The following is a 19,540-nucleotide window of genomic DNA, read 5'->3' on the forward strand; positions in this document are numbered from 1 at the left end:
TATATATATATAAAGTTTGTATGTTTGTTTGTTATCGCATCATGCGAAAAATCAACCGACCGATTACTTTCAAATTTTCAGAAAAAAATAAAAATTTGCGTTATCCCAGGGAAGGTTTTAATCCATCGATCGAGGCCCTAGTTCCGTTGAAGGTTAAGATATTAAAACTATTCATTACTTATTCGCCCCCAAGGAGGCTGAAGTTGTGAATTAAAGATATTCATTAAGGAAAAAATAGATTAATCCTTTTACTTCATTATTATATTTCTGCCATCGTGGCAAAGAAATAAATTATGAATTTTACGTCGCCTGAAAAAGACAGATAGATTCTCTAGAAGCGACAAAGAAAAACATTCGTTAAAAGGCATTCTATTTCACATTAATAATTTCACCAATAAAACAAAAATATCTGAGTGTAACAAAAGTAAATTACATATATTTTCAAACAAACCTTATCAATCCGTAAAGCAGTCATAAACGTTTGAACAACGTTTAACGTGTCATGCTGTCAAAAAATGTGGTACTAATAAATTATTTCCTAGAGATTTATTCAATACATTTTCCTTGCTAACCATTAATTTAATATTTTTGGATAACTTAGTACAGAAAAAGAACGTTAAAATTATCTTTTAAATCCCTATAATTATTCACGTTGAAATTTTACTTCTAGCGATTAATTTTTTTTTTTATCATAATATCTTAAACAAAGAGTAATACTTTTATTCGAGGATCAAGTTCGATAACTTTAATTATGTCTGTTATCGAAAATTTAAAACTAAAGTGAAAAAGCCAACATAAAAAAAATTAATAAAAAATTAAATTTATAGTATTTGTAACTGAAAAAATAATTTTTACTGCTTGTTGCGCACAAAACATTTATTTTTAAATCAGGATTTTTCTATGAAACTATCACAACCGAAACGAAAAGAGAACTTTTATCAAATATTCACTACTATTACAGATCGGCTTATTCTTTATATAATATAAATAAATATCTACCTCCTTTAGGATGTAAAAACTAACGAATAAACTGTTTCATTTAAAAGTGAAATAAATTCAGTAAAATTTTATTTACTTATGAAGAAATAAAGAAATTATTCCCTTGTAGCTAAAGAAATTCGGTTAACTCGGCGTTTAAACTGACTAAAAAAATTATTTACGAACTCTTTTATCCCAGGCAGGAAAAATTTGAGTGCAAAAATGAATTTCTCCCATTAATAGATCTGATTTCGTTACATACATACAGATCCTGAAATCAGGATATAGTAAAACGTATTAAAAATCCCAATACTTGAAAATAAAATATTATATAGTATATTCTGATTAGTTATAGATGGAAATATCAGGACATCTCGAGAACGCACAATGAAGTTTCTCAGATCTCAAACGATCCTAAAAAAACAATAAAAAAATTTGAATATAAATGCGTGCATTTGAATATAAATGGAAGGTGAACCACATTAGTCCGTAAAAGTAGATTTTTTTTTTGGAAGAAGATAACAATGTAGACCGGAGAAAGATAGTTGTACCAGAAGCACGAGGACTGGAAATTGTAAGCCAACCGCATAAGACCTGCTACGTCATGAGGAGGAAGAATAAGAAATTTTTTCTATACTTTCATTATTTATAAAACTGATGTTTTTGTCTCGTTAAATTGATAATGCCTATAATTTTAAAACATAATTAAATATTCTAAGAAAACTCAAAAAAAAATTTCTTTTATTCTATGACAAAGATTATTTTTATCGTTATTCATTTATTCAGTCTTCTTGCTGATCATTTTTGTTCTATGCTTATCTTTTAATCTGAAATTATTTACAGAATCCTTCGTGTTAAATTTTCAGTTTCATATATTCTACATTTTTCGCCAATTAAATATTTTAATTTTCTAATGCTTCCTTCCACAGCCAAGATAACTAACTTTTTTCTTTTCTTTTTTATAAGAATCTATCCCAAACTTCTTTGTTCCCCGACTGGGCTTAAACCTCTTCATTCTTTACTACATTTACCCATTTAATTTTAAAATATAAGTTTTTACATTCTCCTGTACACATATTACACGTATTTTTTTTTTTTTTTTTTTTTTTTTGCTTGATGATAATCGCCACATACGCTTGAAGTTTGTGCGTGGGATATGGAAATGGAATTTTGTAGTGTATGAAAAATAACATGCCTGAGATTCGAACTCGGGCCCAAAAGATTGTATAATTCATTTTCTTCCTGGCTTTTTTATCGTTCAAATTTCCCGCAATAAGGTGATATAGTTCACACAAATGTTTTTAAAAATTTATTTTTAATTCCCAGATTTTTATCTTATAACTTCAGCTTTTTTTTCTACAAGAATTTTCTCCTTGATTCTACCGATCTGATTTTGATATGTTCCTAACTTTGTCTATTCTTGATGATTGTATTGTCTAAATAACAAAAGTAACATAACAAAAATAACAAAAGAATATTTTACTGTCAAATAGCGATAAGGTTTACTAAGTAATAAAAAATATATTAATAAGAATTAAAATGATATTCTTTTATTTCATTATATTAAAAACAAGATTAAAAGAAAGTTACATTAATTAAATAATCAAGGTAAACTTAGCATTATTATTCACGCGTTTGTTTTTTTTTTTTATATACTAAAGATACGACATTTACTTGTCTTATCATATCGCAAACCGGCTGTAAAGGATTGGTATCGGATGTATATATAACTTATACGTATGAAAACATGAGTATGTGGAGTGTGTGTGTGTGTGTGTGTGTGTGTGTGTGTGTATCGTTGTTGTTTACGGCTTATTACAAGGCTGCAACGGTCGGCCTCGATGTTGCAGCAGTAGCAGAGTTTTAAGCCTAAGTTAACAGTCGAGCTTGGATGCTCGTCGACTCTCGCGTGCACTCGTAGCAATTCATTAACCGTATTCATATGTTAACTGTTAGTGAAAGGTTAGTTAAACAAGTTTTTGCAATCCGTGTTTGTCTCGCTTAATGTAAGTACAAAATAAAAAATCTATAGATTTAACCGATAGTTTTTTATTAGAATTTTACGGATCTACGTGCTTTTAAGTTCCGTAAAATAGAATTTAATACAAAACAAATGGTGCATAGAAAATATATCTCAATAGTAGTTTAACTTTAATGCTATTAACTTATACTTATAGAGAAATTGTACGTAAAATAAACACAATGATAAGCAGTTATTTAAAAGTTAGCATGTAACTTTAGTATAGTTCAACGTTAAGAAAACTTAAACAATGCGTTTCAATAGATTAAAGAAGTAATTTAATAGCCAATTACTTATTCTCGGTATGCTTCGATAGTCGTACATTTAAACTATTTAAAAAGCATCATATGAAAAAAAAGTGTTTCAATTGTATGTAATTAGCACATAAATAAATAAAACTTATTCGCAAAGAGATTTATTTGAAAAGAATAACCTCTTTAAGAGAATTTTCTAAATATAAAAAAAATTTAAAAGAAACCTTATATATTAAACTTCAAACTTATCGGTGAAGAAACAGTGCTCAATCGGTATTTTTTAAATTTAATAACATATGGTAGTTTTTTTAAGTATTTTTCACACCTGCGTAAAATTGCTTAATGAAAAGAATGTTCTGATAAAGAATAGTCAAAATAGTCGAATATTCGTGTTAAAAAATAGTCAAAAAGTGTACTTTTGTTAAGTTTTTCTTCAATTTTTTTAAAAATTTTAGTAATGAAATGAAATTGGATTAATTAATAAAAAAAAGTGTTCGATTTGCAATTTTATTATTTTTTTTCAGGCAAGTTATTAAGCCTAAACTCCATTCTTAAAGATGCAATGCAATTGGTGTACTTGAATTTACGCGTGAAAATTCAGTAATTGATTATATTTATTCAATTATTTTTCTGTTATGCTATATAAATCATTACATTACTGAATTTCTTTTCGAAATAGTTTTAAAAAACTCTTTTTTATTTTTAACACGACCTTTTTACGCTTTTGTTAACCTATTAAACAAATCCTGTTAACTAACTAATAATTAACCTTTTCTCAGTTCCTCTTTCGATCTGGCCATTTTTAGAACAATAGTGTTCCGGTAATCGAGCATTTTTTTTTATTTCAAGTAATAATTAGATGTTACTTTAGTATGCGGTCTACCATCACCATGAGGTCTAGTGCTACAGTACATGCGGTCTACCGAACCATTGTTTATATAAATGCATATAATTTGTATATTTAATATTAATTAGACGAGGTTAGCGAGCGAAGCGAACGTTAAGTTAAGTTTAGTTCGATTATGCTGATATCGTACGAAGTTTAGTACACGGAAACGACGTTACGTAAGTAAACTTAACCTATCGCTCGCTTCGCTCACTAATCTCGTTTAATTAACATTAAATATACAGACTATATATAATTTATAATATTAGTTTACTATTTAAAATAAATTAGGCGAGACGCTAACCGAGTACGTGGGACGGTGCTACTTTAGACCTCATGATGATGATAGACCGCACACTGAAGTAATAAATATTTTATTTGGGAACGGTTATGTTTTAAATTCAAAAAACTGCACGTTAATATTGTTTAACCTTCATAAAAAATCGTTTATAATGATAAAAAACGAATCATTACTACGTCACAGATTAAATAATATTCTTAAGAAAAAAATAAAGTGATTAATATTTCGCACCGATACATTTAGTACACAATAACTCTTGCCAGAAAAGGAATCCAGGCGCCTTGCCTCGAGAGCAGGACTCCACAATAGCAGCTTCATATTATATTTATTGCGTGATACTACAGTTCTTTTACCCTCTCTGCATCAGTTAAATCTTTTTGATTTTTAATTTTTATTTCAAATACCACTTTATCTCCGTCATAATAAAAATCTTAATTGATACAAACCTTCTTTTAAGAGGAGATTAAAAACGTTAAAAAAAGGAAGATAACCAAGATTTTTTTTAATCTAATATTTTTTCCAAATCTTCCAAATTTTCAGGCATTTACAAACTTTTATATCAAATCTTCTCCTTAATTCAGAGAGTATTTTCATTTAAGTAGATATGTAAATACAATTTTAATCCTGAGTTACACGAAACAACTCAAAAGTATTAAATAATTAAGAATTTTGTAAAAGCCACGTTTATTAGATCTCCATTTAAAAATTGTAAGACATATTATTTTTATAACCGATTTGGCCAAGAGCTATATATCAGTAAAGTTTCAGTTTTTTTTTTTTAATATATCAAAAAGGACTCTTTTTATTTCGGTATAACAAAGGACATGTAAAAGAGGATAAGAAACTAGAGATTCAACCATTAGACAATAGTATGATTATAATTTCGATTCTGTAAATAATAGATTAATCCTATCCTAAGTTGTTTTAAAAGAGTTTAAAAAAGAAATAAAAATTTTTTTTTTTCAACAGTCCAGAAAAATAAAAGTTTAGAAAAGCTTTATTTAAGTTGTACGCAATACGCAGTAAAGACTTCTTCAAGTACAAATAGAATATTTTGTACCGCTGCAGACTTAAATAACGAGAATAAGGAAAATATGATTACACAAAAAAATCTTTCGTTAATTTAATTAAACCTTATCGCCACCGATATCCATATTAGCGCGTCCTTTGTCTTTTGTTTTAAGGTTCCACGAGTACCACTCAAGCACGGCATCTTTCGCTCGCTAAAGTATCCATATTGACTGTTATTGGAAGTCAAACTGTTGTTACGACTGCACGAATGAATAAATAAATTATTATTATTTGCATCGTAAATAATAGGAAATAAGATACAAAGCGATATCAGTGGTATTAAACGATGTCAATGGTCGAAGTACAAAGTTAAAACCTACAACCATTTTATCTGCTACACCGTTTAGCAAATATTCTGTTTCATAATTAAGAATGCAGTTGTAATAATATAACTCTCTCTTTACTGGTTATAACAATTGATCGGGAAGTCTTATAAAGTTTACGGTAAAGAAAAAATTTGTGCGAATACAACGGAAAAATATTAAAATATGTCATTAAAAACTGTGTAAATCATAAAAGAAAACGGGAAATTTTCCTTGCGTTATATGAGGGAATCAGTGAAAAACCAAAAAAAAAAAATTGTAGTAAAATAAGATAAATAACATAAATTACAAAATGTATGTCGACCCGGCGAATATGTCAAACTTCATTTTGGACAGCGTTTCGGAAGATCTGTAAAGAAAGATCTGTAATGTAAACCGAATTTAAATTAGTATAGAGTCGATTTTTACGGATTATATTAATACTAAAAACACATATTAAGTTATATATTTCTGAGGAGTATAAATCAACTTAACAAAACATACATTTATTTAATTTTAATTGTGTGTATCGTATTTCATTTGATTGTTTTGTTAACTAAATTTTTTAACAATTAGCATTGTAAAATCTACGAAATATAATTTTTCATTTTGATTAAAAATTTTTAAATTAAGAAAAGATTATATAAACAGCGAAATAGGATCAACGTACGATGAAAAAATTATTCCTGATTTCCGGAAAAATATATTACTAATAAAAAAAAAAATCGGTACTTTCTGTTATTCCCCCCCCCCGTACCCAATTTTTTTAATATTTTTCATTATGAATCATTGGAAAATCTTTAAAATATGATATTCACTTCATTTCGGGATGGAGACCCCATTTTTTATATTTGGGGGAATCACAGAAAAGACTTCGGTATTGTTTATAAATACGGATTACTGTATATTTACGATTCGAAATATTACAACATCGATTACTTATATCAGTATTGTCGATTAGTACACATCAAGTCGTCTCAAGTTACATTCGTTTCTTTTACTATAAACGTTGATACGAAAGAAAAAGCGATCCGGTTTCTTCAAGAGAGAGGAATCATTCATAAGACCAGAATACGTAAGATGAGGCACGAAATGTCTATGAATGTTTTTGCAAAAAATGATCGTTGGGTATGAAAAAACGAAAGTGCCGTGAAGAAAAACGGATCAGAAAGGAAACTTGGTTGGAAAGTAGCAAATTTTCGTTCGAGAGGATTATTTTATTCATTTTTGCTTGGTCTCAGGAATACACTACCACCCGTTTTGCTGAACGAGAATTTGAAATGAGCTGTAATGCCATTACAGATTGGAAGAACTATCTGCGTGAACTTTGTGTAGATTCCTTATTGAAAAATCCTCGAAAAATAGGTGATGAAGGAAAAACGGTGGAAATCGATGAATCGTGTTTTCCAGAAGAAAATATAATTGTGGAAGGTTGTACTCTCACCAGTGGGTTTTCGGAGGAATTTGTCGCGAAGATGAGTGCTTTTTGCACTCAAAAATTTTTTGAGTGCAAAATTTCGGAAAAAGAAATGCTATTAAATATAATTACCGCATGCATTGAAAAAGGCACTTTCTTTTTCCTATTTAGCCTCCGGTAATTACCGTTCAGATAATACTTTAGAGGATGAATGAGAATGACATGTATGAGTGTAAATGAAGTGTAGTCTTGTACAGTCTCAGTTCGACCATTCCTGAGATGTGTGGTTAATTGAAACCCAACCACCAAAGAACACCGATATCCACGATCTAATATTCAAATCCGTGTAAAAATAGCTGACTTTACTAGGAATTGAACATTGCAACTCTCGACTTCCATATCGGCTGATTTGGGAAGACACGTTCACCACTAGACTAACCCGCTGGGTTTGAAAAAGGCACTACAATAATGTCAGATAAATCGAAGTCATACGATGATATACGGAAAATAGAAGGCGTGAACTTTAAACATTTCACTGTGGATCGTAGCCGGAATTTCGTCGACCCGGATACTGGTGCTCATAGCCAACTGATTTAAAACGTTTGGAGAAACGCGAAGAGACGCAAGAAACGTGAATCGGGTACAAACCGTACTATGATTGAATCATATTTGTGTGAATTCATGTGGTGTCGTAGATACCTGGATGAGGACTAGTTCGACCAAATTTTGAAAGACATTGTTTCGTACTATCCATTGAGTGATTGAGTTGTTTTTGAAAATTAATTTTTGCGTAGTTTTTTGCACTTGTTACTAAAAGTTTAGTTTCTTATTTCTTTTGTATTTATATTAATAACGAATGTTTGTATTTTTTGTTGGGTCTTTCAGTAACTATTGCCATTATTTAAATAATCAAACTATTACTGTTAATTAGTCAAGTTTAGCGAGCGAAGCAAGCGTAGATTAAGTTTGGTTAGATTATATTTACAAATGGTAACATAAATGGTTATATCGAATTATTAGGTTATTTCTACAACCTGGTTATTATTATTATCAATATTTCCTGCTACTTTGAGTTATTTCTAAGTGAATAACTTGCAAACTTGGGGGGGGGGGGGGAGAAACGAAAAAGTACCTGTTTTTCTGATCGAAAATTGATTTGACAATTAAAAATGCGTTTCTCCACCGAAACTGACAATAATTAAATTGCATGCAAATATAAATGAATTGGATAAAAAAAAGTGAGGGGAAATCACAGAAAGGCCCAAAAAATCTCCAAAATACGCATTAACAAATCTCGATTTGAATTAGAGAACCGTTCAGAACAACTCAGCTGAAAACCGATAATCAATACCATAAATCTTACATTAAGGATATTAATTTAAAAAAATATCATTTATGTTCTTTTATTTATAATTTTTTAATACAGAGTTTTAATGGCATTTTGTACTTTAATAAATTATTTTTAAAAAAATACTTTTTTATTACTGTTTTTTTTATTACTTTTTAGTTTCCAAATCTTGACATACACGTCAGGATTTACGGTATGTTTTCTATACAACTGTTCGACATATCGATAATTTCCGAAATATCAAAAGGTCGGTAATTAGATAAGATAGTTAGCTTTCAAATTCGATTATCGATCTATTGGTATCCGTTGATTCTGAATAACGAATTCCATAATTGTTTAATTTAATAAATCCGCTAGAAGAACGTTAAATATTACCAAAATACGCCACATAAATTAGCATATTTTCCTTGAACTAATGATGCTTCTATAAACATAAAAAAAAGAAAAAAGATTTAACTCTTTCTAAGTTTTTCATCCCGTTCCTAAATTCTTCGTAAAGAACAACAAACAGTAGCATTAAAATGTAGCCATCTGGGTTGGTCTAGTTGGTGAACGCGTCTTCCTAAATCAGCTGATTTGGAAGTCGAGAGTGCCAGCGTTCATTTCCTAGTAAAGCCAGTTATTTTTACACGGATTTGAATACTAGCTCGTGGATACCGGTGTTCTTTGGTGGTTGGGTTTCAATTAACCACACATCTCAGGAATGGTCGAACTGAGAATGTACAAGACTACACTTCATTAACACTCATACATATCATCCTCATTCATCCTCTGAAGAATTATCTAAACGGTAGTTACCGGAGGCTAAACAGGAAAAGAAAGAAGCATAAATATGTAACAATCGCACCGCAAGTAACCGGTTTATCTTATCTCCATTTGATGATACCAATATATACCTTTTTATTTTTAAATAAAATCTGAAAATTACCCTTTTTAAAATGTTATTAATTTTTAATAGAATTACGATCATTTCATAAAAATCGATAATCTAATTTTTACATTTTATCAAATTAGCTATAGCGAAAATTCCTAGTTTTCCGGTATAAGCATTACCGGTTGGTGAATACTACTTAAAAAACTAATTATTTGCAGATTTTTTGCTTAATGGATATGTTAAAAAATATATCCGATTACGTAATATTAAACAGTGAAATGGGTCGTTATATCACACAATTGTCGTTTAAATTAAATGTTTATAAGAAGTGTTTGATATGAATCGCCGAATAAACTTAGCATATAGACAACGTTGGAAGATTAGTTGAAATATACAAACTAAAATCTGTAATATTATAGATTCCATTAATTGAAAAGGAGTATTCACTAGATTTGACTGTGCTGCGGTTATTATTATTTGATATCAGTGGCGGTTCGTAGCTAAAATTAGTGGGGCTGCTGCTCCAGAAAATTTTTTTCTGGCCCTTTTCAAGGCCACGGTTAAAGTTTTCTGTAAAATAAAAGAACCGGAAAAAATGAATTAAATAGAATAGCTTTTAAGCACATTGTGCTTAAAAAGCGTATTTGGTTTAACCGAATAAATAATAAAATGTCAATAGAGATAATATTTTTTAGTATTATTAGACAATGACTTAATAAAATGTCCGCTTAAAAACACTGTAGTCCAATGGTCCTTAATTTAAATTCCTATATACACAGAAACAAATACATAATTAGTTTTTACTAACTACCTTCTCTTTTGCCCTTCTAGCGTGTTTTTCGACAGATTTGGCAATCAAAGAGCCCTTGCTTTCCGTCATCTTCTAATCACTATTGAAAAAATAACTAAACCACTTCCATATTCCTTCCACCGATTAGATTAAACTAGAAAAGAGAACCAACAAGGAACGTTCCATACACATGCGGAGTAAAAAAAAAAAACAACCTTCCACGCCAGGGTCGGGACTGCGGGAGCGACAGTGTTCTTTTTCCCTCGCAACCTCGCGTGCAGGTTCCTATGTGCGCATGTGCACAACAGCCATACACCACGCCGCTGGAACTGTAAAGCGCACAGATCGATACAAAGATTTTTGTATCTATTTCATAAACTGGGGGGTGGCTACTGGCATTAAGCTTAAGGATTATATATCGTAGAAGTATAAAGAAAGAATTAAATAAAAGGGACTCATTATATTAAATGTTTTCGATAATATCAAGTGGAAATAGGGGGTGCTGTAGTTTCAAAGTGCCTATATGCGACCCGCCATTGGTTGATAAACAGACCATGAAACACTTTTCTTACTATTACAGAGCGTTCGAAAAGTTGTTGTGCACTGGATTTATGGAAGTGTAATGACGAAACTTCTTTAATTATTACTCTGTATTTTTATTTCATTATTTTATAAACCCGGATATTTCAATAACTGGAATAGATTGTAAAAGGTGTTAAAAATGACCTCTTCTAACATCAATACAACACTACACACATTTCAACTTGTTTTCAAATACTTTAACCGGCTGTGTACTGGAATTTTTCGTACGTATGCCGTTATTGCGGTTTTTAGTTTGTCAATCGTACGTGGTCTGTTGTGATACACTGCTTGTTTCGCTGTCACCCGTAGAAAGTAATCTGGTGGAGTCAGATCGGGAGATCATGCAGGCCACAAACCCCTCTAAATGATTCTTTCACCAAAAATATTTCGTTAAAAAGTCATTAACCTGTTAGCTGTGTGCGCTATGGCGCCATCTTGTTGGAACCAACCGTGATTGATTTCCAGTTCTGTTAACTGACTAATGAAGTTTATTAAAACAGCACAATAACGATCACTATTAAATGTATTCTCAAAAGTGTATTGGATCCTCAATGCTCATTCTACTCACACCGACCCAGACTCCAATTTTCGCTTCGTGTAAAGATTGGTCGCGTAATTCTTGGGAGTTAGTTATCGACCGCAGTCGTGTATTTTGTAAATTAATATACATCCCAGATGCGGGTTTCATCCCAGATGAAACCACACTTCATCTTTAAAAAACGTAATGTCGAGGATAAGTTCGGAATTTTTGTCAATAAAACGTTTAAACTGTTGACAATAATCTAGTCTTTTGGTATGACCTGTACATTTTAGTTCTTGAACACACATTACTTTGTAGGAGAAAAGTTTCAGTTCTTTTCTTACAGCTTTATGTGCGGTAACAAATCAACAGGGCAACCAACCTAACGCCGAAAGAACAGTATGCACCACATAATTCAAATGCATCGTGCACAGCGACTTTCCAAACGCTCTGTATTATTCATAAAATTGATATATATGGATGTGTGTTGGCTTCATATCTCAGAATTGTCAACATAAAACCATAGAATGGTTTGTACTTTTTGATCATTATTTTTCTGCTTATCAGTAAATACTTTTTAAATGACATCATAAAAATAAAAAGTAAAATTTTTATTTAAAAAAAAAATTGTTTTCTTCAAATAATCCCATACACTTGTGAATTTTTATCAATTTTAAGTGGAATCAAAATAATCGACCAACAACTTTTCTTTTTGTTCATAACTTATGTAAATAAGCTACTTGGTAATACACTTTCTTAGTTTTAGAAAATCGGCAAACTATTAATACAATTCCCGATATTAACTAACTGACATGTAATAATATTAAATATTATTAACTCTTCTACTTGGATAAATCTAAGTTGCGATAAGTTTCAACTAAACACCCTCAATTTTTTTCGATCTGAAATTTTCCTTCATTTTCTTACAGTTTCTTTTCATCTATATGTATTTAAACATATCAATCCTTCATTATCTTCTTTATCCTATCCATCTATAATTCTTCGTTGAAGACAATTTCTACGTAGATATGCCACAAATAAGATGTTTTCTTCTTATTTATCATCTTTATTAAATTCTGCTTCTTTCCTAAACTTCTTAAATTTTATTTTGGCTGTCTCATTAATTTTCTTCACTGTTATCTACGATAAATTTATTGTTAATTAATGTCATTATTTTCTTTTCCGTACTGAAAAGAAGCCCCTTTTCTTTTCCCACAGAAAAGGGTACATTAATTTGTAGTTTTACACAATTTGTTCTACTGTTTATTACGGCTGTGACGCTTGTAAAGCATCTGAAATAAAAGAGGAGAATTCAGTGAAACTTCTTTAGTAGTATTGATGTTTATTAAACCAATCCTTGAAAGTAACAGAGTAAATGTGTCCCGTATACTGCTAACTATCCCCTGAATTTTATTGGACCTGGCATAGTGTTATACAACAGCCTTCTCAATAAAGACTGCCACTTCATTTCTTGTTTTCACTACTAAACTTAGTATATTCTGCTTGCTATTTTGAGAATGGTTATATTGCTACATAAAGTTTCCGCTGTCTCACATCATATCACCGACAATTTTACGTTTATTGGAGTACGTACATATTCGCGGGTATTTTTACTACTTAAAACATTGGTTAAAATGTCGGTTTATACCCTAAGAATCAGTGTTGTACTCGTATTCCTAGGTTCAAGTCATTCTTTTCTCTGATTCATTCGATTACATTTTTATTCTTAATTTTATAAGCCTACCTAATTTTCAGCATTTCTTTAAAACTCTACATATAAAAAGCCTCTATAGATTATCTTTAGAGTTTTCCTAGCTTCGCTATCATAATACATTACAAGAATTATAATATATATTTTTCTTGTAATTCCTATTTTTTTCTTCATACGTTTTTCTTCAACGAACCGATCTACTTTTGGCGGCGAATATGGCTAAAATGGCTTTATTAAATCCGTTTTTTTTTTTTGTAAATTTTACGTTTTAGGGTCCAACTAGTGCATCTATACTAAAAAGCATATGTATGTGTCGTACTGCTTTTGGCCTTATACCTCAGGATTAACCGAACCGATTTTCTTCAAATTTGGCTCAGATGTTTCTATATATGGTACATTGATCATATTAATTTTTTAGTCGGGGATATCGCGAAAAACCAAATCGAAACATTTCCTTCAGAAGTATTATACAGAAAACTTTATTAAAGCAAATTTGTTACATACAATGCATAAGTAGATAATCCAATTTCTTTTGTAAATCAATTCCCGCCTCTTAAAATTGAAATATATATATATATTTTGCTCTATCTCCCTTCGGCTTAAATATTTTTCAAAAACTTTTTGAAATTTCATACTTCATATATAGAGCTATTAAGAAATGTTTACATTTTTTTTTAATTATAGACCTTGAACCTAAAATGGAGAAAAAGATTTTTTTTAATTTGTATACCGAAATAATAAATTTCTTGGCCCTCTGTTAGATTGCGCTCTTCTATCTTTATATTTAACGAATTTTCTTCCTTTTTTACATATTTTCATTTCTGTGATTATATTGTTAAAAATTCACAGTTCATTATACATTTCTCCTAGAATCAAATCTCTACCTTTGAGAATTTTTGTAACTCATTTATTTCAACTAAATTAGAAATATCATCAGCTAGCATTCAAAGATTATTTATTCAAATTATTTTTCTCTATGTGTATAGTACGTAACAAAAAATAAAAATATATAGAATACTGTCTGATTCTTTTTCAAAGTATAGAAACTTTTCTTGATAATCATAATTAATTATCATAGTTATATAGGTCTATTAAAAAGGTTATTTATAAAATCTCTACTTCTTTTTCATTTAAAACTTTAAATTTCATTTTTTAATTTAACTAAAGTATTACTAAATACTTCCTCACGATTTTAAATTCTATGTCAACTTGTTACTACTGTTTAAAAGAAAAATAGACTTCAATAAAACAATATAGTTTTTCATGACGATTTGTCACTGTCAAAAATTTAAATTACTAAGAAGTGTTTTTTTATAATTTATAAATATATAAATGATGTAAATATATAATCATATATGTTGTCTGAATCGTTAAATGTTATTTATTTTTACGAAATTGTTTCACGTTAATATTTTATTCGTATAAAGTATTCGGCGATAAGTCTAATAATATATTGGACTTATTATTAAAATAATGCGATTAAAAGATATGAAAACAAAAGCAAAACGGGGAATGAACTAAAGGAATCGATTAAATATACCCGCATGAATCTGTTCAAAACACGCGAAGACTAGACTTTATCTTCGGAACGCGTTACAAAATTAAAAACATCAGATGATCCGTGAGTTGCAAATGACCTACATGAAACGCCAAACAAATACAATGGAAAATATTAAACACGACGAAGTAATGCGAAATATTATTCACATCCCCACCGACGCTTCGATTTTATAATAATAATAATTAGTTCATCGCTTGGGATTCATAGAAACTATTCTGTTCACAATTTTTAGACTACACCCTTTCATTTTTACTATCGCTCATAGCTTTAATTTACTGTATGAATTCTTATAAACTTTCTTTTAACGGTATCTAATAGAAGTACACAGTAAATTTATTCCTATAAGCGCACTGGCCGCTAGTTGATTGTATTAGATTTGTCCCTCAAAACTTCCAAAATGAAAGGTGACTTTACATCAATAGACACTTTATCATGGTCTTACTGAAACCAATTATTACTCACCTACAACTTGCACATTTCACTTTTAAGCGTTTAAAAACTGGCCACAACAATAGTTACCAGGATCAATTTTAATGAAAGAATCGTTTCCAATAATAATAATAATGCAAGTTGATAATGCATAAGTTGATGCTTTGGAATGCAACCTGATTTAAATAGTGTAACTTTAACTTGTCTGTAATCAGTTAGCTCCATGTTCTTGAGTGCATCAGATAATATTTTTCAGTAGCATTTTATTAACCAAATCGATCATCAATCTCGCTGATTTGGAAGTGCGATTAGCGATTGGGTTTTTAATTGCAAAACTAATTCGCCCGACTGAAATTAATCGAAGTGTATGCAAAATGTGTAATGAACGAGACAGAAATTCTGTCAATTTTTCAAGGAAGAGAGAATAAACGTGGAATTTGAAGTAAGGTATGTACGCTTATCTATCAACATCAAAAAATTGAAAACTTCTTTTTTTACACACAATCGAGATAGCAGAAAATTCACAATCGATGAGCCTCATGCGGCTACGAAATTTTAAAAAAGTTACATCAAGATAAACAGAATCGTCAAAATAAGCTACGTCCAACCCAAAACCGTTACCAGGCCAATAAAATACTAGGAATTTGAAGAGAGCCGCAATATAATAAAAAAGGGCCGGCCGCTTGTTATAAGTAAATCGTTTAACTTATAAATTTTATTATACTGTATTTCGTGTAATAAAACAATATTTTTCAAAAAATCAAAAAGTTTTTATTTTTTTATAATGGTGTTTTTTTATCAAATTCCCCAAATCTAACTAAATTTATTTATATTTTGTTTCTAACATTTTTTTTTTTAATTTCTATTTAAAACATATGTACTTAATTTTAAAAATAAAGATCTTTTACAGCATGTCCCTTTAGCGTCATAAGTTTTCTCCTTTTGCAGTCGCCTATTCGAGACATCTCCGAAGAGGATAGCAGCTGTAAGGTCGCATTTGGGTGGACCTATTACGCTCTGATCATCGATTCTGTAGCGGAGGATCTTGAGGTGGCCTCTGCTATTTGCAGTTTCATCCCACGGGTGTTGGAGAATGGATATGATCGGCGGGTCTGCTTCTGTGGTCTACAAGGGCGGGTCGGACAAGTCTTACCGCGGTCCGTGGAGTACGCAGGAAGAAGGATGGGGAAACGCCCTTCGTCACGTTGTTCAAAACATGATAGAAATGTTGGAAAAGTTTGAGTAGGAGATATACGGACCATCCTACACAGTACGGGTCTGGCGTCGTCTTGATTATCATCATTTCCTTAAATTAACGGAATTTTTGAGAGGAAATCCCAATCAAGCCCAGGTCGTCAAACTGTCACCGAACGATTCAAGGAATAGAAGATAGGAAATGGGAAATCTGATTCAGATAGGAGATTATTTCCTATCTGAAATAATCAAATAGGAAATCATCAAGTGTTCGTCTTCTAATCTTAACAGGGATTTTGTTGAAAAATTGTTGAACACGCACAAAGTATTTTCGTTGTAAAAGAAAGATAAGTTTATAATAAAACAATTCTTATTTTAAAAATGACCTTGATATTTATTGTTTCATTTAAAAAAAAAAAAAATACAACTGTATTAAACATTCCACGTAGACAGGAAAGTCCGGTTGCTTTCCAACGGTTTTATTTTGTTTAATTTTAAAAAAATAATATTTTTTATTACGCCTGATAAACAATTACAGTTAAGAATGTAATTATTTTTAGCATTTATATAAACAACGTAGACTTTTAAAATATAAAACTCGTAATTAGTAATCTAATAACAGCATAAAAATTGCTTAAGTACAGCCAGCCTATTATTGTGCAACAAGTAATATTTGCCAGCTCTGGAATATTTGTCCTTCAACAAGTAACAATCAAATTTCTTCCGGGGAAAGTAAAATTTATTTTAATACGTAACATTTCAATAAAAATAACTTACAACTATACAATCGTTTAAAGAAAATTTTTATTAAACAAAAATTTAACTACACGTAACGTTAACTGACAATGTACATAGAAAAAATTTACACGAAATACACGAATTTAATATGTATTATAAATTCCTTCTCTCATATATCTGCATAATATCCTAACCAGAATGTAAGTCATCAAAAATTACGCTTGTGTTAAACTAATACACAGCTCCTCACAAAAAAGAAAAAAAAATCGAAAGGAAATTAAAGGCATAGTGCATCACGAGCTGATGCCACCGGGCAGAACGATAAACTTAGACCTGTACTGGTCGACGATTAGCACGATTGCACCTAGCGATTCAAAATAAACGGTCTTAACTGGTCAACAGAAAGGATTTCGTACACCACGCTGACATCGCCAGACCGCATACATCTTTAACGACCCGTCAGAAATTGAGAGAACTTGACTGGGAGGATTTAATGCATCCACCGTATAGCCTGGATCTGGCACCGTCAGACCATCATTAGTTTCGGTCTCTGTAGAACTCTCTGAACGGTACTAAGTTAGTTTCAAGAGAGGCCTGTGAAAACCACGTGTCTCAATTTTTTGACCAGAAACCACAGAAGTTCTATAGCGACGGGATTATAGTGTTGCCGGAAAAATGGTAGACGGTCGTCGAAAAAATGGTGCATTTGTTTGTATGAATATTTTACAGAGAGAGTAGCATTGTTTAAATACTTAGAACAAAATGTTTATAGTGTGTGTGTATGTGTGTATATATATATATATATATATATATTTTATTAAGACTTAATATTTCTTAATGGCGTTATGAAGTAGAAGTAATATTCCAAAAGATGATCGATTCACTACCGAAATCTTTATTAGAATTAATTCGTTCAACTGCTGAAAAAATCACCTATAACCATTTCATAATGTAGTCTAGTGTAACTAAAATATTCCACAAATTTTTTTATTAAATATTTGAAAATGTTTTAGCAATTTTGAAACAATTTAGAGAAAAACAATTCTGTTCACTTTCATTGTGGCAGAAATTATAAAAGAAATTGGCATACATTTATATATAGTGCAATTAATAACTCTTTATCTATATTTTTTTTATATTAGTGAATACGAACATAAAACTCATAACAGCTGTTTGTTTTATAATGTGAACTATTGTTAAAGTATGTAGGATAGCCTATTTTTAAGCAACATGAACAGAGGTTGAAAACAGTGACGTTGCTTAAAACAAAGAAGAAAATTGATAACAATTTGAATAGGACTTCGTATAAATAACGATGAGTTTTAAGCTTAAAACTCGCTTCATAATAGCGGTAAAAAGATGAAAATATTCTTCCATATTCTTTATTCTGTTAATCTTCATTTCATTACTGAAATTTATCTTTTATAACATTTTAAAAACTAAAGGTCCCCATATGAGACAACTTTTTAACCTAACAATTTCAGACCCCCTATGAAAAACGCAAAAGTAATTTCATTAACTGCTTAATAATTTTTTTCTTTTTATTCTAACCCAATTTAAATGTTTCTAGACTAAAAATATTTCAGTTGTCAGCCATCTTTTCAAACAATAACTGTTTCAATCTGGAATTTTTAAAGTTTTTTTTTAAATTATAAAAAAATAGTGTAGTATTTCGTTTAATCGTTTTGATTACACGTATAAGAAAATACGTACTGTACAATAATTATTAAAATGAACTATTATTACGTCAGAAATGACGTGAAAAAAAGAAACAACGTTTATAATAATTTCTACATAAACATCAGGTGAAAATCACATTCACTAGCTATTATTTGGGAAGATGATTTTATTTTTGAGACAATGTACTGGGCAATATTTTCTTGAAATAGTTACTTTATTATCCACACTGATGCGATTTAATTGTACTTTAATTTACAAATAATATTATGCTTTTTTTTTTTCATTAATGTAAACATTCTTTTATTTAAGCTTAACAATCCCAGTAATTCTTCTTTTTTTTAAACTATTCTTGGCTATTACATATATTATTCTGACAAAGAGAAAAAATTGGTTATTAGAAAGTTAATAAAGAACTTTTCTTGGGATTTCACCTCGGTATAACTTCAAGTTTGCTTAAGAAAAGCTTTTGGGTTAAAAATACAGTAAAAAGTATCAAATAATAAAAACAATTAAAAAAATTAAAAAACACGACTGCCAAAAATTAAAAAAAAAAATTAATTAAACTAAAAAAAAAGAAAACAAGGTATGGAAATGAAGTACTAAACATCGTTATGCAGTATCTAATTAAATAAAATAATTGGTGACCAATCAACTTTCAGATAGTTTTAATTTGTTTAAATATATTTTTCATGTTGTAGAAATAGTAGGCATTTAAGGTTGTCTAATGATTAAGTTCTCACCAGGTCTTACATCGATAAGAAAATGTTGTCCTTGAACGAACATTTTTAAATGCAGTCCGCGGACGCTTTAATATAGGGTACCTAATATTAAGAACTCTTTAATATAAGACAATTACTATTCAGAGCCCCCCAACTACAACGCCC

At 30.1% G+C, this 19,540-nt stretch overlaps 1 protein-coding gene across 2 annotated transcripts in view; it reads left to right on the forward strand.

The window, feature by feature from the left end:
- Positions 1 to 2,815: 2,815 nt before the first annotated feature.
- LOC142323621 (retinol-binding protein pinta-like) overlaps positions 2,816 to 19,540 on the forward strand; it is a 52,998-nt gene continuing 36,273 nt past the window's right edge. Inside the window, exon 1 of one of the 2 annotated variants that reach the window (XM_075363493.1) lies at positions 2,816 to 2,940. In XM_075363493.1, the coding sequence (XP_075219608.1) occupies positions 2,921 to 2,940 (20 nt within the window). In that variant the 5' untranslated portion in view covers positions 2,816 to 2,920. Of the gene's footprint in view, positions 2,985 to 19,540 lie in introns of both variants that reach the window. The other variant, XM_075363495.1, reaches the window with a different exon arrangement.

Source organism: Lycorma delicatula, chromosome 4, assembly GCF_047948215.1.
Source record: "Lycorma delicatula isolate Av1 chromosome 4, ASM4794821v1, whole genome shotgun sequence".
Taxonomy (NCBI): Eukaryota; Metazoa; Arthropoda; class Insecta; order Hemiptera; family Fulgoridae; genus Lycorma; species Lycorma delicatula.